General features: G+C 35.2%; 1 protein-coding gene across 4 annotated transcripts; it reads left to right on the top strand.

Annotated features, from left to right (window-relative positions):
* The first annotated feature begins 3,696 nt into the window (after nucleotides 1-3,696).
* LOC121369149 (beta-arabinofuranosyltransferase RAY1-like) lies at nucleotides 3,697-21,500 on the top strand. 4 transcript variants are annotated; one of them, XM_041494027.1, is made up of 4 exons: nucleotides 3,711-3,744; nucleotides 19,243-19,409; nucleotides 19,701-19,800; nucleotides 20,070-21,500. In XM_041494027.1, exon 4 carries the CDS (start codon nucleotides 20,086-20,088, stop codon nucleotides 20,839-20,841), a length of 756 nt encoding a protein of 251 aa, XP_041349961.1. In that variant the 5' UTR covers nucleotides 3,711-3,744; nucleotides 19,243-19,409; nucleotides 19,701-19,800; nucleotides 20,070-20,085; the 3' UTR covers nucleotides 20,842-21,500. The 4 variants fall into 4 exon arrangements, with proteins under 4 accessions (XP_041349960.1, XP_041349961.1, XP_041349959.1 ...); XM_041494025.1 differs by having other exon boundaries at nucleotides 19,701-21,500; XM_041494028.1 differs by lacking the exon at nucleotides 19,243-19,409 and having other exon boundaries at nucleotides 3,729-3,744.
* The last annotated feature ends 431 nt before the right edge of the window (nucleotides 21,501-21,931 follow it).

Raw genomic sequence — 21,931 nt, 5'->3', positions numbered from 1 at the left:
TTACGTACGCTCAAATTATGCACTGGCAGATGGCAGAAAGACTATAAGGGGAGATAAAATTTATTCTCATTCAACTAGTATCAGGTGAGTGCTGGAGAGCGATAAAGATAAAGATAAACGGAAAGGTCTGTTATGATTCAAGTCTACAGTAATAGGTCATTTTAAATGCTCCTGTAAAGGCACAATTTATTTATATAATTTACCCACTTCTACTTTCTTGTCTTTGATTTCCATCTCGGTTGTCTCCCATCTTTCAGCTCTTCCTGTCCTCCAACGTCATTTGCTGTACACATCCATATCCTAGTCCATGTCTTACCATATCTCGTGTGCCACGTGACTTCCTTCCATTGTCCATCAGGAGTGAAGGTATTGTCAAAACTTCCCATTGACTGCTTTATGCAGAGATACGATGTTTGATCGAGGTAACTGTTTTATCGTTCAGATATGCTGATCATTTCGGAGAGCGTTCAGTGATAAATGCGGGTATTGTATAGATGCACCTGTAACTAACCTGCTATACTACCCTTAGTAAAGTCGATCGATACTTGGGGTAGATCAGATTTAAACCAGCCTCGGTGGCGCAGTGGTTAAGCCATCGGACTACAGGCTGATAGGTACAAGGTTCGCAGCCCGGTACCGGCTCCAACCCAGAGCGAGTTCTTAAGGGCTCAATGGGTAGGTGTAAAACCACTACACCCTTTTCTATCTCACTAACCAACTAACAACTAACCCACTGTCCTGGACAGATAGCTGAGGTGTGTGCCCAGGACAGCGTGCTTGAACCTTAATTGGACATAAGCACGAAAATAAGTTGAAATGAAATGATCAGCTTTATTAGCCACAAAGGACGTAAATATCAGGTGAGTGCAGGGATGTACACAGATATTGCACCCAAACATTTATCATGGTCTGGGCAACTCAAAAGCGAGACTCGAGGGAAACTAACAGAACTGGGTCTAAACAGGCTGAAATCGTTGGTGAAACTAAACTGATTTTCATAATAAGATAAAGGGAATGCTTGGCAGAGGGAAACAAATGGGAAGGATGAACAAACGTATGCACTGACCTTGACAGGAGTTGAACAGATGTCTTTAACATGACTGTCTTTTAGCTTATCCACTGGACGACCGAGTTCACTAAAGTCACGCATTGTTTTATAATCATGGTAGTAATAGAGTAACCGTATCTTCATTATAATCGCACAGTTTATTATAAATAATTAAAACCAGCCAGTCAGAAAATAAGGGACGATGAAAGAGAATTGAATAGTAACCCAAAAGGTTAATTATTTGTATTATATGAAGGTGGTTTAGCAATAATTTGATTGTTGGTATGCAGGACATGTAAGAATGTTGATCTTCGTTAAAGTAGAAATATGATGGAGGATAGGATACGTTTTTGTCTTATATACATATACAGTCGAACCTGGTCTAACGGTCACCTGTACATAACGGTCACCTGCCTATAACGGCCACTATAAATCCCCCCAATGCATTTCCTTCTTTATTTGACCTGTACATAACGGTCACCTGTCCTTAACGGCCAGCGGTCACTATTTTCCATCCAAAATCACAGGTTGAACTTGCTATAACGGTCACAAGATGATCGTCGTAAAGACGTTTTTTGCTTTATGTTTTGACGCTGGTTATGTCTTTACTTATTCAGTCATCTTAAAAATTATAAATTAAATGTGTTTATATGGCCATGTCATGTAAAAGCTTTGGGTTTATTTTCTGTCAAAGTAAAGTTCCATTGTAATTCTCTGATCGTAATTGAAAAACAAACGGACACTCAGTAACTTCCGTTACTGGTGGGGTAATTCGATTGGTTCTCAGCATCCTCACTGAATAGTAGACGACTTCCCATTGGCTGTACATAATGTAATCTGTATGTATGGTCACTCTATTGAGTCTCGAGAAACTAAACAAATGAGGTATTATGTTAGGTGTTTCATTGTGTCTAGCCAGTCATGAATGTTAAATAAACATGAATTGTTGAAGGCGGCGGTCATTGCAGATGTCCCGTGTTCGGATTATTTAAGCGACTCCTGATCGTATTCAGCTGTAATCAACGGTCATACTCCACTGAAGGATTAGCGGTGACATAAAACAAACAAATGAGTCAAACATGTCACATGGGTAATAACCTTCAATTACACAAAAATATCTTCTGCAAGTCAATGTTAGCGTTTGTGAAATATATCAACGAATACGTTTGCATGCAAAATGTCACCGAAAAATCGTACTTTAACGTTAGAACAGAGAATCGACGTTTTTAACAAATCTGAGAAAGGCACTTTAAGTGCGCGAAAGATCGTCGATCATTTTGGTGTAGGACGTTTTCAGATTAAGTCTATTTTAAAAAGGAAAGCTGATGTTCTGGCCGATTTTGACAATAATGTTTCAGCCGAAAGAAAAAGGCAGAAGAAAGCAACAGGCAATGATGACAAACAAGCTAGTGTGGGAATGGTTTAAAAATGCGACATCTGTTTTTTATGACAGTTGTGATATTCTTTAATATATGGGTTCTAATTTTGAACTTGTATATAAGGGTCACCTCTCTATAACGGCCACTTTTGTTAGGTCCCTTGGGTGGCCGTTATATACAGGTTTGACTGTATATATTTAATATGTTCATAAAATATTCAATCTAGGCCACATGACTTATTATTTGGAAGCTTGGAGCATGTATTGCTAACTATATATAATATCTTACATTTTCAGTGAAATCAAGTATGTAATGTATTTCAGATCACATACTTTAAAAATTTGATAACTTTGCAAATTAGATGTAAATCAATCGAGGTCACGGCACTAGGTTTATTTACATTTAAGCAAACGTACTAGGGTGACACTCCATAATTGACGTATGCATTCATACATTTCAATAGCAATTTTACACTGAAAGCTGTCCGGCGTTCAGAAAACAGAAACACGTTAAGCACTAGTTTATTTTGATGTAAGAACATAAAAAAATGACGTCATTCGAGTTTGACGTCATTTCCATTCAAAAATACATCGCGTCAAATATTATTACTTCATTTGAATGAACCATCTTAATACCTAGTAATGGCTGACTGTAATGGCGAATTACAGTTGCATGTAGTTTACAAAAACACGTTGTATTAAGGTTAAGATTATATGATAAAGATATTATTACCCTCGAGTGTTTCGGTATCGTCAATATCATATACTAGGAATAAAAATAATATATTATGCTCGCTAGAGGCTAGCATAATACATTTGTATTCCTAATATATGATATTGACGATACCGAAAAACACTCTGGTAATAACCTCTGTATATTTGTAAAAGGTTATGATCAGCAAAGGTATTAACCTACAACGTAATCAAATGATGCAGTGTTAAAATAAATAGATGAATATTAATTTCATTTGATTTTCATATTATGCACGATTGCAGGATAAATTGCCGTTGTAACCTTTTCAGGATAAAGCCAATATCAGTATAACCAGTTATAACCGTTATTCTCAGTATACTTAACCAAAATCATATAAGTATATTAAAATAGCAATAACAACATGTCATTGTTGCTGTTGTTGGTTTCAGTTGCTATCAATTATATTTGAAACCAAATAAAAGGTGTAAATGACAGACGAAGTTTTCTGGCTTTAGGTCTGGACGAGCTGGATTCTGTTCGGATAACCATTTTGTAATTTCCAATAATTATTTGGAGTTACTTCCCTTGTACATCAAACTGGTTCTGCTGGCAGTTTTACATATGGTTTGCATTTGTATAAATTATTTTCGTTGTAGGTGGGTGTTTTTTTTTCAACATTAGAAAATCGGTTTGATGAGGTTCAGTCAGGATCCATCGCTGTCACATTCTGTTTCCGTCATAGTAAATATACGATCATTTGAAAAGGGTTGTGGATGTTTTGCTGTTCTTCAACTTATTGTTGTGGAATCTCAAGTCACTGTCAAGGCTTGCTTTGTGAAGTTTTCACGCTTCAGTGCGTTGTCAGCGTGACTATCTTTGGGTGATCGCACACTTCTAAATCCTACCACCAGGAGCCACCACAATAAATATTTCAGATGACAAATCTTGGCACTTAAAGGCATACTGTCACAAATTTAAGAAACTTATTTCTCTAAATAGGGACCGCGGACACTTTTTAAATATGACAAGAATGATATTGATTGCTTGCTATACAGTATACTGAAGAAATACCTTTAAAAGAATAATTATTATTTTTTAAATTAGCCTAGTTCACCAAGGTAAACATCTACGGTCCGTTTTTGAACATTTTGACATTTATTGGACCCGATGTTTACAACTTGAACAGCAAAAACAAGCGTGGAGTTTCCGCCCAGATTTCAGGTGGAATCGATACAACCATGGAATTAATTATTTTGTGGCGAAATATGAGATGTACCAATAAATATAAACACTTACTGTATAAAGAAAACTTCCCGAGTCACGTTTTACGCATAAATAGACAGTTTGTCCAAATAGTAATCCTGCATTAATCCAATTTTCAGTTACGAACAAAATCTCGAATATTCCCGCCGGCCATTGTGAGCATATTTAAAATGTGATTGAAAACTGTTGGTAGAATCGGATTATTTTTATTATTATTCGTCTCGGGTTCACGAGTTTATTCCACGATATTTAATGGAATATCACGTTTTATAATAATAAATAAATAAACTTAATTAATGAATAATATTGTTTAAAAATCAATTAATTGATAATAAATTAATAATAACAATTAAATTTAACTGAATAAAACTCATAAAATAACTAATGACCAGTAATTATAGCTAAAAAAAAGAAATGAAATTAAAACAAAAAAGAAGAGAAAAAAAGAAGAAAAAAACCTTTGAAACACATGTAAGCAATGGCCTGTAATAATAATATTTAAAAACAATTACTAAAGGAAATAATAATTTTGGAAAAAGTAAATAAATGAAGGCCTTAAAATAAGTAATGACCTGTACTAACAATTATTATTTTTTTAATAATAATAAAAAAGAATAATACACCCCAAAACTTTAATGTGATAATATTATTAACAATGCATATAATGCAACCCACACAAAGCACATATGTAGAAACAAAAATAACAAAATAAATAAATTTAATAATCAATTCCATTCAGTGCCGGAGACGTTTATCTTGATGAACTAAAATTAGCCCTGACCCCCAAAATAAAACATTTGTAATCAGGGTAGGTAACACCGTTTTGCAAAAAATAAAAAATACCCCCCCCCCCCCCCCCCCCCCCCCCCCCCCCCCCCCCCCCCCCCCCCCCCCCCCCCCCCCCCCCCCCCCCCCCCCCCCACCCCCCCCCCCCCCCCCCCCCCCCCCCCCCCCCCCCCCCCCCCCCCCCCCCCCCCCCCCCCCCCCCCCCCCCCCCCCCCCCCCCCCCCCACCCCCCCCCCCCCCCCCCCCCCCCCCCCCCCCCCCCCCCCCCCCCCCCCCCCCCCCCCCCACCCCCCCCCCCCCCCCCCCCCCCCCCCCCCCCCCCCCCCCCACCCCCCCCCCCCCCCCCCCCCCCCCCCCCCCCCCCCCCCCCCCAAAAGTTGGCACACTCAAAATTGTAGGAATGTATTCATTATTTTCAAATAAAATACCTTCAATTAGTGCTGCAACGATAAACCGGTATACCGCGATAATTGATCAGCTCGATACGAACCGCGGTACAGTTTTGCGTATCGCGATTTTTATACGCTATTTTTTGTCCTTATCTTATTTGTCTTGAAATAGGCAAACAAACAAACAAACAAAAAACACATCATTTTATTAATTGGTGATGACAGGAAATGTAACAATCACGTCAAGAGTAGTCGGCTTACTTGTTGGCATACGAAGTGATAGGTCGGTTATACTTGGTTCTAACTTCTAAACAAAACGTGTTAAAAGTCCAGTGATAATAACCAGTTAACGATAATTACAAATAAATGTTTTGTTACTTACACATTATCATTCATTGTTCATTTACGTTGGAATACGACTACGGCTATCATCTTCAAAGAAATAAACCAACAAATGAGAATCACACTTCGCTGTTTTTCACTGAACTCGGAATACTTCGGTCGATCGTTCAAAATACCTCGGCTCTGTTTCGGTCGATCTGCTGAAATATTGCGACTCAATATGTACATTTCCATGTCAAGCGAGCAGCAACGGAAAAGTCCGATAGTAAGGATTTCCGAATGTGACAATTTATAAATAGTTTGACACCGTCACACCAGTGTTCTAGTAGACTAGTATTGTGTTAAAAAATAAAAATATGACCTAAAACATTTAGCCTGACAACTGAAACTAATACAGATCATTAAAACGTTATGCCTTCTGTTTTCATTAAAAAAAAACCCAACCCCATAAATATTAAATTTAAATAATATCAACCATATTGCAATACAGTTTCTTATATCGCAATATATCGCAATACGGTTTTGACCGTATCGTTGCACCCCTACCTTCAATACCAGTAATATAATCAGTATAATCGACTAATTGGTCATTATAATACCCATCCACCCCCAAAAAGGGTTCAACATAAGAAAACTGCCATTTTTGTTGCATAAGACTATATAATACAACATGATGTGGAATGTATTAAAACTCATTTGTGCATTACAAATGAACATTGCCATCATCGTCATGTGCTACATATAACTTCTCATTCGTTACCCGCATTATCACAGCATTCAATTGTACAGAGTAAAGAGCATCAGTCGGCCATGGAAAAAGTGATATAGAGGTCAATATGTAAGAGGACAAAATTAATGTTGTATCTCTGTCAAAATGTCAACTTGTGTGTGTGTGTGTGTTATATGAGAGATAGAGAGAAGTGAGACAGAGAGACAGTGAAAGAGGGGGAGAGAGGAAAAGGACAGAGCAAGAGAGATAACAGATGCAGGGCACAATATTTCACGCGAACTGCCGTTCTGTTCGCGTGTTGGTTACGCAAAATTAAATTTACGCGAACCGCAAATCGGTTATGTCATGACCTGTAAACGTAAACTTGCAAACTTCACGATTACAGGAAGTTTATTCATGCAGACATACTACTGGTATTCCGACAAATGTTTTAGACTGATATTTAGATACTTGATGCGCAGCAAACCAGTAAACAACATTATATTGCAACAGTTGTAACTTGCGACCAGTCTACAGTTTAAAAAAGTTTTCAAGAAATGTGCTCGGACCGCTTGGGACGGCTAAATTTTCTGCTGCTATTTTATCTCTAAAGGAATACATGTAGACATACATTAGATTGGCTATAATTTTACATATGTTAAAAACAGTTTTAACGTAAACAGGAATCCAAAAGTGTCACAAAAATCGCATAATGAGCTTTAAAAAAACAACATTTGGAACGTCACTGTAGTATATGAGTACCATCGATGAAGTGAAAGTAGCATAGCCACCGCAAATCGCAAAAAGGAATCCCTACAAATGAGTATTTATCTATTTCTAAATAAATTTGCCCATTACGCACAGTACGCATGTGCGTAATGCAAAAACAAAATCCGGGAATAGGTCGAGACTGTCTGTAATTGTTCTATAAAATATCCTCTTAAAATTGACCCGAAAACAGATTTAAAAAAATGCATCTACAGGCGTCCTGAGTTTCAAAATTTTCATAGGGGGAGGCCCCCCGAATCCCCCCGCTCGGGCACGTCTTTGGCGTGCGTAATTCTAAGAAAATTTCTGGCTACGATCCTGTATTTTGTTTCAGTACTGGGGCTAATATTCAGTTCTTTTATAATATTGTTAACTTTAGCTAGTATTAAAGACATTTTTTTTTTTTTGTAAAATGTTTTCTTTTGTATTTGTTTTAACTTTATGTTTCAGCTAAAAACTATGTATTTAAAATATAATTTTAACGTAATTTTGAGGTAACCGATCAGATAACCTATGGGTTATGCAAATATAATTCACGTAACCGAACAATTGGTTACCTAGGTAAAAACCACGTGAACTGACTTCCGGTTACCCCAGATTTCGAAATATTGTCCCCTGCAGATGTATGTGTTAGGTTTTGGTTTCTTCATAATTACAAAATTTGGAATATTTAGAGAATGCTTCATTGTTGTTTGTATGGCTTATTAGCCAGCCTGTCTTTCATTTTAAAATAATAAGTTACTGTCATTAAAAAACAAAATTACATCACACATGTTGTGTTATTGAGATAATAGGAAACAAATGGACACTTCCCGACAGGTGGCGCTCATGCACTATACACCATTCTGGTTTCTAAATTTGTATTGTCTTAACGCACTGATTGGTATATCCACTCTATTATTCCCGACCTAATTTTGTGCATGTATGTGACTGAAGCATAGAACGGCTAAAAAGTAAAGTAAATAATAAAAATCCACGAAATTCCGCAGTTGTGGTTAAAAACAAAATGGAAGGGAAAAAAAAAAAAAAAAAAATGTTCAGTCATATCGTGGGTTTTCCCCAACCATGTAGGCTACTTCTTACCGTTCTTACAACTTTCTATCATATATCCACCATGCCAAAACCATTAAATCTGTTGACTGATAATACTTGAGTGTTTGCAATAATAAAAAAAGGGTAACAGCATTTAATAAAGTTTTAATTTGTAAAACGCCACGTTCCATTCTTCGCTGTTTACTTCCGGGTTCTATGTTATCGCGATTTAATATGGAGATATACATGTTTATTTCCACAAATTATTCGTTTGCAGAGTAGTGTAAATTCACCCAAATTTGTCAACATAATTATTTTGTAATAAATTATTTCAATGAAATAAAAACCCAAACCCAACCCAAACAAAATTAATAAAGATATGGTAACACAAACAAATATTAGATTAGATTAGATTAAATATTAATTAAATATGTATACATGTAATAAAAAAATAAAAAAATCAATAACATAACATATAATTACATTACCGTATACGCAAATATTTTCGCGGCTAAAATAATTCACGATAGGGCTTTCATTTTACATTTTCGCGAGGAATTATTTTCGCGACTGTGTCCCCCGATAATAAAATAAAAATTATCCATATTTCATTTGCTAAACTCTTTTCAGTGACGATTTTACGCACACCTTTGGACATGTTTACCATGCTGTCGGCGAGACGTCAATGTTGTATGATGTCTGATAAAGACTACTGTCATGTTAATGATGGAACACACACACAATACAGAACATTGAAAAATGCAAATACCATAAGAAATGACTTTTCATTATTGGTGGTACCTACAACTTCCTTTCAAGGTTACAAAGAAAACAAACAAAACTGAGATTACGTAACAACAATCTACATGACCAGGCAGGTTTATCAGAAATAAGTTCGCGCATAATTAAATTCACGGTGCTATCAATGTGTTCGCGATTTTCGCTGTATATTTTATTCGCAAATATATTTGCGTATACGGTATTACATTATTAGATATTCATTAAATATATATACATGTAATATAAAAAAAATCAATAACGTAACATATAATTACAGAAATAAATACTAAATTTTCAAATGATGAAAAATAAATAGGAAATTTAAAATATTGAATATACTGTTTTTTGTTTTTAATTTTCTTTTTCTGTTTTACATGTAAGTAGAAATATAACAATGCCTTTTTATGCACATTTTCATAAAATTGGAAATGATAGTGGTATTGTTTTGCTATATTTATAATTTGTTAATGTAAATAATTACATTTTTGTATACAAAATGACATAATCTGATAGGAATTCTGATTTCACTGAGCCTGTTTTAACATAAATGTATTTGACATACCAGTATCTAAATATTCTACTTTTCAGTACTTATATCAAGAAAAGTCCACTGTAAATTATCTTAATCATGGTTCATACCATGAAAATGCACAACTTTCCATGATTTCCACTGATAATAAAATTAACAGCAATTGAAAACTGCTTTAGACATTGTACTTTTTTTTTTTTCTCTCCAAAGGCTGTAAGAGTAATAAATTATAACTTAAAGAAACAGAATACTGGTATTTTACAAATGTGGATTTCTAAAACCAGATGCAACAAGAAATAATTAAACTCACTTCACATTAATTTGAAGAGATGCATTACACGCAGTATTCACACATGACTTGTTTCATGTTCAATATGTGATCACAATTACACATAAACAATAACTATCTGGTATTTACATTTTAAGTTCAACAATGTGGGTTTTTTTTCAATGCCATGCTAGAATTTATCATACTGTAGTCAACATACTCCCACAAAAAGTAAAAGTATTATAACTGTTATACAGCTTAACAGTCACTGCAGAATAAAATGTTGGGTTTTTGCTACATGTGTCCAAAATAGTCTGGTAAAACAAAAAAAAGAGAAGAGAACCCCCCTCCCCACCCCCCCCCCCCCCCCCACCCCAGAAAAAACCCACATCTGTTTTAAAAGGTAATAAATAAACTGAACAAATATTAAAATTTCCAGTTTCAGGATATTTCAGTAAAGTAAATAAATTCTAGATTATAATTTGGAAAGTATTTTCTTATGGTCAGTTTGTTTTGGGGTCAGTAGCAAAAACCAAACAGTTTGTTCTGTTATGCCTCAAGTATTTAATCAAATCTCATATTGCAAAGCAAGCTCTGCAGTCTCTATAGAATAACCAATAATGAAAAGAAATGAATATTTTTATTACAGCATCTCAGCACATTTTAAATTTGGTGTTAAACATCTGTGGTTAAAAAAAACCCCAGCCTTCATAATTTTGACCCATGATTTTGACACTTGGCATAGATACTGACTCACTCAGAAGGTAAACCCATGGCCACCACACAGGCTACGCCTACCAATTACTTTAATTTCAGCATTTTTACTTCCATTGGAGTTATTTGTTTACACCACCATCACAGCATCCTTTGGTAATGTTTTTGTCAGTAATTTTAGATATGCTTAGTATAAAAAGAAAATGCATCCTACATACATCTTACAAAAGAGATACCCAACTAGTAGGCCTCCTACAGACAGATTAACAAAGGAATAATCAAATATAGAGTTTAACAAATGAAGAAAATAGAATTTTATTCTGCCTTGTACCTAAAACAATTCTGGGAACATGACTAAAACATATTAGGTAGGATCAGTCTAAAGTTTACATTTGTACTCTTTTTAACTTGAAAAAAAAATAATAATAAAAAGGAAAAATGATGAGGGTAAGCCTTTTTTTTTTTTTTAGGTAGGGTCGGTTTCAAGAAACAATTTTTTTTATGCATTAATGAGCACACCACATATCACTATTCTGTCTATATTGTATTAACATGTGATATTTAAACTTATTCTGGGTGAGCATGCCTCTGAACCCCCACAAACAGGTTTGGGCCCTCAAATACATGTACTCTCTCTCTCTCTCTCTCTCTCTCACTCTCACTCTCACTCTCTCACCACCTTTTAACAGACAGCACATTACTGGTACCCCCACCCCATCCCCACTTTGAAATACACTCCGTACATAAATTTAAAAAGTGTGTTGTTTCTAAAACATTTTTTCTTTTAGTCTGTTAAATTATTCATTAAAAATAAATAAATTAATTAATTAATAATCGACAACAAACATGATCAATGACGAACCCACCAAAACCCTACCCCTCACCAAAAAGCAGGGAACAAAACACACAAATAAACAAATGTCCACATAGCATACATAAAAGGAAGAAAATATTATATTTCAACTAGATTTTATTCAAATAATATATAAATAATATAAAAAAAAATGAATGCACACACCGAGAATGGATAGGTTTTTGGCAATGACATACAAACGTCTCTATTTCCAGTGATTCACTGGTGGTTTTTTTTGTTGTTGTATTTTGTCATATACTAGATCCGTTATGCAATGCCTCATCGTCTGAAAAAAAATATGACCACTTTTCCTGTTCGTACAGAGGTGGACAAAGTAATTTTATACGACCAGTGGCGTCAAATCACACTACCGAACAGCTGTTTAAAGCAAGACTCTAGGGTGTATAGTAACGATGCAACCTCTAAGGGGGAGATAATTTCTGGGTGTTCGCCATTATATACACATTTAGTGCTGTCATTGTCAAAGGTGTACAAACAGTGGTTTAATTGGTGAAACGAAAAGTCGTAGAATACATGGTTAGTATTTTAAAAAGTTTTTTTTACACGTTAAGTATAATGTCAAAGTTGACACTTTTACTTGGGTACCATTTTAATTGATTACAGCCAGTGCTCCACAACTGGTGTAACAAAGGCTGTGGTGTGTACTATCCTGTCAGTGGGATGGTGCATATAAAAGATCCCTTGATGCTAATCGAAAAAGAGTAGCCCATGAAATGGCGACAGCGGGTTTCCTCTCACAATATTTGTGTGGTTCTTAACCATATGTCTGACGCCATATAACCGTAAATAAAATGTGTTGAGTGCGTTGTTAAATAAAACATTTCCTTCCTTCCTTCCACTTTAATAGTTAATATTTTGACTTGACATTTTTTTCCAGTGACATTTTGTCCTACATCCATTAATTATAAAGATGTGGTTATAGGGATTATTTTTATGTGATTCCCTAACAACAGATATGTCAGGGCCACAATAAATGTATTCATAATAACAAATAATTGAAAATGTAAACAAATATACGCCATCTTGGATTGTAGTACAAACAGACAAACAGGAAGATGTTGTTAACGGGTGATCACAGTTATACAATAAATCAAAACATCTAAATTTTGTCATGTACTGCAAGAGTAATAAATTAAATATAATTACCTCACAAAAATAAATACTTGCAATAACGACAACAACACTATTTTTCAATAATTAAATGTGGTATTGCTACTTTTTCACTTTGCCACTGAATAAAACATAAAGTGGCAAGTAACACAAGTTCTATATTTGTTATAAAGTTGTATCAATGTATTTTATACCTGTTACAAGTACTGGTATCTTTCAATATTAAACAATAAATGTTTTATAGACGTTAACTAACATGTGCTTTTCAAACCTTGCATTCGGCAATGGTGTAACGGATGTGAGTGGCGCTTCCAGTCTTCCGATGCGGTCTCTACTCTAAAAAATGATAATACATGATAATTAAAAAAAATTAAAAATATTGTACCCTTAAACAATAAATATGTTGATACTTGATTAAACATTGAAAATGGAACTGAACTTTAATTTGTTAAAAAACACTGACAACATGAGAACTTCCAAAGCATACTTGAGCAAAATACCAAGTGCGCCGATACACCGGACACGGTTGTAATTTGTGGAAACGAAATCTACCTATCACATCACCTTAAATGAACTATGTTGGAGTGAAGTCCATGTCAACCCTCTTGGCAATATTAGTTTTTGAATTATGGACCATTGTCATAATTAAATTATTTTTATGAAATATCATTAATAGGTGAAGTATAGTGGTTACGTAGATGGTTGAATGAAGTACATTTAGGCACAAATCAAATATATATATTTTTCGGTAATACTTTGTTAGGCCATTTAATAGGTTAGTAGTCTGTGACAATATGCCTTTAAAGTGACACCCTAATTTTTAAACACTACGATGCATTTGTCAACATTAAAAGTAGGATCAACTCAAACAAGAGCGTTATGTGTTGGAACGATGCATACCCAGACCACCAGCACATACTGACACTTTAACAAATGAAAAATACGTAATTTTAGAGAATAAAAAAACATGATTATTCCTGCTAACTGGGGGAAGCCATTTTGTTTCGTTTTTGTGACGTCAGGTGGTATAGCTTGGGGTGAAGTGACATCAGCTCTGTCCGTCTCCTCTATGCACAGTGTAAACAAATGCTCTAATTTATGACACGGCGCTTCTCATTCATCAACCTGACTTGTAAAACAACATAAAGGACTTGATAGCTAGTATAACAAACTATTTAACTAAATTTATTTCAGTTTGCATCAATAGAATGAAATGGAGTTGTAGTAATTTTCTTTTTTAAAAAATCCAAAGAAAAGATGCATATTATTAGGCCTACTGGTAGAGTACGTTTGAGCAAAAACGACCACTCACAATACCCAAGTGATACTTTTCTTTTCTTTCGAACGGCATAATTGGTCAGTTTTGTGATTTTAGATGGGAAAGTCTACTTAATCAGGGTTTTACAGAATTACTTACAGTAATAAAGCAGGACGGCTGATAATATCCATTATGTTTTAAGGGGTATCCGTGTGGTTATCACACAATACCCTGTGATCTTAATAAAAGATGCACATCTTTTTAGTGTGTCTGGGGACTGTCTAAATACACACCTGCCAATCAGGAACCACAGTTACAGGCCACGGAAAGAAAAGACCAATTAACCAAGAAAACACTCCGATTATTATTTCAGTACATGGGTTAGTTTATGTACAAAACATAATACAGTTATTTCAACACTTTGACAATGGTGGTTTATTTTGTATTGAAAAATAATATATAATTGTTGCTGGCTTACTGGGATGGCTATTATTACAGAATATTGAGATGCATCGATCTGCAAAAATCAGGTATGTTTTGTTTCTTCAGTTCGAAGACTAATTCCTGATGTGACACGTTAGGTATTACGTAACCACCAGCTCACCAGAGGGCTTATTTACTGGGATGTTGGGGTCAAATTTTATGCTATTCTGCAAATAGTAAATTTCGAAATGGAATAGTAAAACAATTCTTCCAATATTCCGTCATGAAAGTAAAAATAAAGCATGGAATACCGAAAATCCTCTGCGACTATTCCACTTACGCTTTTTCTTCAGCTACATTTTTCTGCAGAACAAATCCTCGTGCTACTAAGACATTTCTCATGCACTTACCGGTACAAAATAAACATCTTTTTGTTTGGAGTGAGTTCGTTTGTAATTCCAGCTAGTATGCAGTAATGTATAGACAATTGTTCGTTATGCAATGTTGTACAGGGCCACGTAGCACAGTCAGGAAAACTAGTGGTACATTAATAAGTGAAGGGATAGTCCATTTTTAGACGGAATAGTGTTTTTTTTAATTCACTATTCCTTTGGGATGGTACAAAATGGCTGCGCCTGTTATATATAATAGCTGTCACATTAACTGTTTTATTAATTAATTATATGATTATACTTGTTGATATTAAGCATTATATATCATTGAATATGCATACCAGGCCAAATGCCTTAATTGTCCCCTCCTTTAAAGCAATTTTTTATCATTTAAATTAGAAGTGATTGCATTTTATTATTTAGAATATTCTTATTTTTTTTTACAGCAGAAGAGGTTCTGATCATCCAGGTTATTGTAATACCCCAAAATGCATTTTATATCATTCTAAAAATGTGCATTTGTTTGAGAATAGTCCGAGTACCCTACCATTCGAGAGCTAGACATTTGGATGGTATGATCGCTCTCTGTCATCAGAGATCACTCTATAGCAAAAAGGTGAATGGCTGACTACCACACGGCAGACAAAGATTCCCACTCTAAGACAACCAAAATTCTAAGTCATTTATGTTCCATTGATGCAAACTGAAATATATTTAGTTAAATAGTTTATTATACTGTCAAGTAATTTATGTTGCTTTACAAGTCAAGTTGATGAAAGCAAAGTGCCTTAAATCATAAATTACTGTTTTGTTTGTACACTGTCCATATACAGGGCATAGTACGAGCTGACGTCACGTCGCCCCAAGCTAGAGTACCGGACGCCACAAGAACGAAACAAAATGGCTTCCCCCAGTTAGCAGGAATTATCACGTTTTTTTATTAACTTTAAAATTGCGCCTTTTTCATTTCTTAAAGTGTCAATATGTGTTGGTGGTCAGGGCATCTTTCCAACACAAGGCTCATGTTTGAGTTTACTTCCCCTTTAACCTGTCTGTTGAATGGTGCATATAAAAGACCCCTTGCTACTAATGGAAAAAAGTTGCGAATTTCCTCTCTAAGACTATGTAAAAATTACAAAATGTTTGACATACATAAATCAATCAAATCAATGTGCTCTAGTGGTCTTGTTAGACAAAACAAACTTTAACACTATTTTATCTATACTAGAACATAAATCGAGTGTAGCAGGGTGCAGCCTCAACTCACACTCTAAGACTAGTACAGAGATCAGAAAATTCAAGGGGTAATGCTATGGTGTTGTACATGTGTATTAATTTGCAATTGTTCTTCATGGATGATGACGTAGCCCAGTGGTACAGCGCTCGCTCGCTGTGCGGTGGGTCTGGGATGGATCCCTGTTGGTGGGCCCATTGAGCTATTTCTCGTTCCAGCCAGTGCACCACAACTGGTATATCAAAGGCCGTGGTAAGTTCTAAACTGTCTGTGGGATAGTGTATATAAAAGATCCCTTGCTGCTAATCAAAAAGAGTAGCCCATGAAGTGGCGACAGCAGGTTTCCTCTTATTATCTGTGTGGTCCTTAACCATATGTTTGACACCATATAACCGTAAATAAAATGTGTTGAGTACGTTGTTAAATAAAACATTTCTTTCTTTCATCATTGGAGTTTTTCTAACAATGATTTTTAATGTGAATATATATTAAATTTTAAAATTTTAAATAGAAATTTAACATAGAAAATTTAAAAGTCTATCTGCTCCTAAAGGTTTGATCAGATAGTTCTGAAACTTAGTACTTTGATTCTCTGAGGCAGTCTTCACAAACTAATAAAATTAGTAAATAACATTGAAAATTTAAAAGTCAGTCTATCTTCTCACAGAGTTTTGATTAGATAATTTAGAAACTCAGTTTAAATATTCTCAGGGGCAGTCTTCAGAAAGTAAAAGAAATATTTTGGAAATATTTAATTGTTATTATATGTTAAAATTTTGAATAGAAATTTAAACTTGAACATTTAAAAGACTTGTCTTGTAGAATTTTCATCGGATACATGTAGTTCTGAAACTAGATACTGTGATTCTCTGGTGCAGTCTTCACAAACTAATATAGATATAATTGGGAATGTTTTTGTTTTTTTAAATTAAAATTTAATATCTATTACTGACAAAATTGAAAATTAAATTGTGAAGCTATATATGCTGATTGGCCTCTTGTTATTAATAAATACAAAATATTTAATGAATTAGGTTATGCTAATTACTATGTTGTCCTTGTGATGAACAAGAATAAAATAATTAACAGCATAAAAGTAATAATAATTACTGTACCAATGCAATGAACAATATTTTGATTTTATTGTGTTGGAAACTTTTAGTCACTTCAGTTTTAATTCGCAACAACGTCCAAACGTCTTTATTTTATGTAAAATTATTTTTACAAAATACAAAACCAAGTAATTTCTCTTGAATTATGTTTTATAATTGTGAAATATACAAATGTCGATGTCTGTCAATAAGAAGATGAAAACAAGTATTATTTTGAAGCAGACTGCGTGCCTTTTTGATGAAGGATTATACATTAAATATGTTATATTAGATTTGGGTTTGTTTTTATGAGTACCGTATATTAAAAAACCCCAGACTGAATAGAAATTAAATGTAATACAGTATATATTAGCTAAAAAAACCTTAAAAAAACTAAGTCTCTACACAAAACCATGTATGCAACATGCAAATAGCAGAAGAAAGATTGCCTAAAGATGAGATGAAAAGTTATGTCATATGTATGACAAATTGTAATTAGACATGCATGCTAAAGCCATAGGCATATTAAATGGATGGGATTTAGCTCAGTTGTTAAAACAGCTGCCAGAGATGCTTGGATCAAAGGATCGAACCCCCTCGGTGGACCCATTCTCTGATTATTTTTCTCTCTAATCCTATAAGTGCCTTGACTGGTGTTTCAAAAGTCATGGTGTGTGCTGTCATGTCAATAGAACATACTACTTAGTACTAATGGAAAAATGCAGCGGGTTTCTTTTGTCAGAAGAATCAAATGTTTGACATCCAATAGCTAACGATTAATAAATCAATGTGCTAGTGGTAGCTTTAGACAAAATAAACTTTAACTTTATACAACAGAGATAATTGTGGATGTGGCATATGCAAGTTTTACATGTATTTTATGTTCTTTTACAGTAAATAGTGTGAGTTCACTAGCTGCTTAATCATTCAATAATAATAAAAATATGATTTCTGTTATATGCTAAGATAAGCTACAGCAGTTATTTCTACCCCCAGTGGTAAAGCACTCGCCTGATGCCTGGTCACTTTGTGATCAATCTTTTTCGGTGGACCCATTGGGCTATTTCTTACTCTAGCCAGTGCACAATGACTGATATACATACCAAAGGCTGTTGTATGTGCTATCCTCTCTGTGGGATGATGCATATATATAGTAAAATGTAGCAGGTTTCCTCTCTAAGACTATATGTAAAAAATGACATGTTTAACATCCAATAGCGGATGATTAATAAATCAATGTCGTCTAGTGGTGTCGTTAAACAAAACAAACTCTAACTTTAACTTTTTATTTTTACCCATCTAATACGAATATTATTTCACTCAGATTACCAAGATGAAGAAACAAGCAGACACCACTGTGTTAGGATATTAAATTTCATATTCTTTGCAGAAGGGAACTCGCTTCAATAGTTTTTATATTAAGTGGCTAGCAGTGGTGGACTTGTCATAACACTCCTTGAACATTTTAGTCGGTTTCGTGGGGTCTCGACAAGTGTCTTTAATTATTATTTGATTTTGAAGTTTACTTTTTAGCAATAATGAAATATCTTTGGCAAATTTAATTTTCTATTCTAACTTTTTTTTTTGTATATGCAGGCCTCTGAGAATTGAAAATCTGTGTGACCCATTTATCGGTTACGCAGAAATAAATCAATGTAACCCATTTCCTTTTTGCATAACCCATGTGCTCAGAATTGTGTGTGAACCAAAAATAGGTTACGCAAATTTAAATTAAGATTTGCACGGGCAATGCATGGACGAAACAGTCGTTCTCACAATTTTCAGCGACCTGTACAAAACAGTGTACATGGCGATTTGACAAATGACATTAAAATCTGAAAACAATACATGTACAGGGGTATATTAAGCAGATTAAACTTTTTAGGTGTTCGGCAAGTTATGCCCTACAACTTTAATGCTATGCAAATTTTAACTGATCAGTTTGTATGTTTTGTCTAGGATCTTTGTAAAAACTTGTTGATAAAACCCTCAACTGTGCTGTTCAAAACCTCTCCAAGTGGACATTTTGTATTATAAATTAACTAAAAAGTATAAACTGTTACATGTATATATACACACACACACACATATAAATATAGTGTAAATATACTGGTACCATGGTTCTAAATATACAAAAGTGGCTCCTCTTAATTGTTTTAGATATGCTTGTGGTGGATGTTTTTGACATGACATTGCGCCATGACCAAAGTAATTATTTCATGGCCTCGGTGAAAACCAGTGAAGAATACTCTGTATGTCGACTGTGCTGTGGATGACACAGCCCACTGAGGGCAGTTTTGAGCCTGCCTACTGCAGTTTTTTAAAAGGTAACTTTTGCAGCAAATTATGACTTTAAGGTTATTTTATTGCATGTAGACATACACAATGTATTTCAAATGTACAAATGTTAAATATTGGCAGATATTGTATACCAGATATATTCATTTTGCTGCTGTTGAAAAGTTTTACCGATGGCAGTAATTTTTATCCAGTGGCACAAATGTGCCATTGGTGATGCTCCCAACTGATGGCAATTTATATCACAACGATGGCAATTGCCATCGGTGCCGTCATTAAGTTCGAGCCCTGTGACTGAGAATTTTTTATTTTTTTTTCAGCTTTGGTCCAAGCTTCAAGTACCTGCACAGATAGAAGGCCAGAATACTGCACTTTAAGACATAACAAAAGAAGATGAAGGTTTTCGGTATTCGACTTAAGGTCTGCATCACCTTCCTTTTAGTAGCTGTAGGGACGTTTATCTTTTGGGGGTATTATGAAGTACATGTTGAGAGAAAACCTGATATAGTATCGGTACTAGCGACGAAAAATAAATTGTTTCGGACAGTACCATTGAAATACACCGAGAGTATCCCGCAGATTCAGAACAGTACGCTGAAAATTCTAAACATTGCTAAACAGATAAATGCCAGGGGGTTACCTGTTCTCCTTGCTCTCGTAAACAATGCTTATCTGTCGTTCACTTACAGCTGGCTGTGCAACACTATGTACATGGGCATTCATAGGCAGGTGTTATTCATCACAACAGACAGCTACTCTCGGAAGAGGATAAAGAGAGACTGGCCAGCTGTTAAGGTTGTTGCTGTACTCGATCTGAATGACTTGAGTGGAGCGCAGGAATATAGCAAAGCGGGTTATGTGCGGTTGATGGTAAGGCGGACAGAGTTAATACTAGCTATGTTACAAGAACGTGTCATGATGCTTCTCTTTGAGGTGGATTGCCTTTGGTTTGCCAATCCACTTCCACTGTGCAAGAAAGAGGCAAAGGGGTATGACATCGTTGCATCGGCTATATCAGACAGACCGGGCATGATTGCAGCTGGTTTTCTGTACATGCTTCCGACAAATCGAATGATAACGTTCTGGAAAAAGCTCACTGAGCGGTTGCAGAGACTAGGTAAACAAATTCAGCATTTTTCCGAAGGTAGAAGCATCTCAGAGAGCGACAATGACCAAACCTACTTTAACCGGCTGGTCAAAGATAAATATGCTGGTATTAAGGTCAATGTTTTGCCATTCGAAATATTTGCTGACGGCCGTTGGTACAAGCTGTCGGATCAGGAGAAGGAAGACATTGACCCATTAATCGTCAACAACAATTGGGTGTCGGGGAATAAACTGAAAATCCGAAGGGCCAAGAAGTTTGGACATTGGTTTTGGAAAGAGAAAAGTGGAAAGTGTGATAAGACACTGGTAAATGATACTGTATACCAAGTTGATGAAAAAGATTTAAATTTTTAAATTGAATATATATGTACAGTCAAACATGTTCAAATGGTGGCAAGTAATCTCTATTTCCTCACCCACCCCCAACACATTTGAAAAATATTTTTCAGAGTTGAACCTAGCTTAATTGTTCGTCATTAATCATATATTTCATTGTAATAATGAGCACAAAAAAAAGGTACAGCCAAGTTAATTTTTTTAACATATCATAGTCTTCTATATGGATCCTATATTCCATAAGAATGGGGTTGTGGTGGAGAAGGGAATACAGAAGTCATTAAAATTAAATGAAGAAATGAAGAAATCAATCTCAGCCATGGGAACATTGACAGGTCATAGTGTTGATCTGTCACTCATCATATATGTTCTGTAGGTTATGTGTAATTCCACTGCTAAGTAATATCACAACCACTACACCCCATAAAAGCCATAATTCAGCTTGGTATACCTTTTACTCTCAGGACTTCTAGAATGTTTATAAAATCCACTAGCCATGGGATCAGTGATTTAAAAAATGTACTAGCCACAATTAAGAATTCACTAACCATACTTTACTTCAAGTTAATACAGTTTTACTAATTAATAGTAATAATCGGATATGTCACCTAAAAAGCGAAATAGAGCTTAAAAACACTAACATTGTGTGGCAGAGAATATTCATATGTATAAAATATACTTAACTGCAGCATTTGACTTTTTTTCACTAGCCGTCGGGCATGGCAATGATAGTTGTATACTAGCCCAACATTGAATATCACTAGCCATGGGAGTGGGGCTGCCATAATCTAGAAGCCCTGTCTGGCATGGCAATGATAGTTATATACTAGCCCAACATTGAATATCACTAGCCATGGGAGTGGGGCTGCCATAATATTGAAGCCCTGTCTGGCATGGCAATGATAGTTATATACTAGGCCAACATTGAATATCACTAGCCATGGGAGTGGGGCTGCCATAATCTAGAAGCCCTGTCTGGCATGGCAATGATAGTTATATACTAGGCCAACATTGAATATCACTAGCCATGGGAGTGGGGCTGCCATAATCTAGAAGCCCTGTACTCTTGTGCTTAGTATGGATATTGTAAACAAAGCAAGATTTGTTT

This window comes from Gigantopelta aegis, chromosome 3 (genome assembly GCF_016097555.1).
Source record: "Gigantopelta aegis isolate Gae_Host chromosome 3, Gae_host_genome, whole genome shotgun sequence".
Lineage (NCBI taxonomy): Eukaryota > Metazoa > Mollusca > Gastropoda > Neomphalida > Peltospiridae > Gigantopelta > Gigantopelta aegis.
Note: the sequence above shows the minus strand (reverse complement) of the source record. Positions and strands in the feature narration are given on the sequence as shown.

Excerpts from the sequence above, each read along its gene's own strand:
- LOC121369149 (XM_041494026.1), top strand. The coding sequence starts at position 19,774 with ATGAAGGTTTTCGGTATTCGACTTAAGGTCTGCATCACCTTCCTTTTA.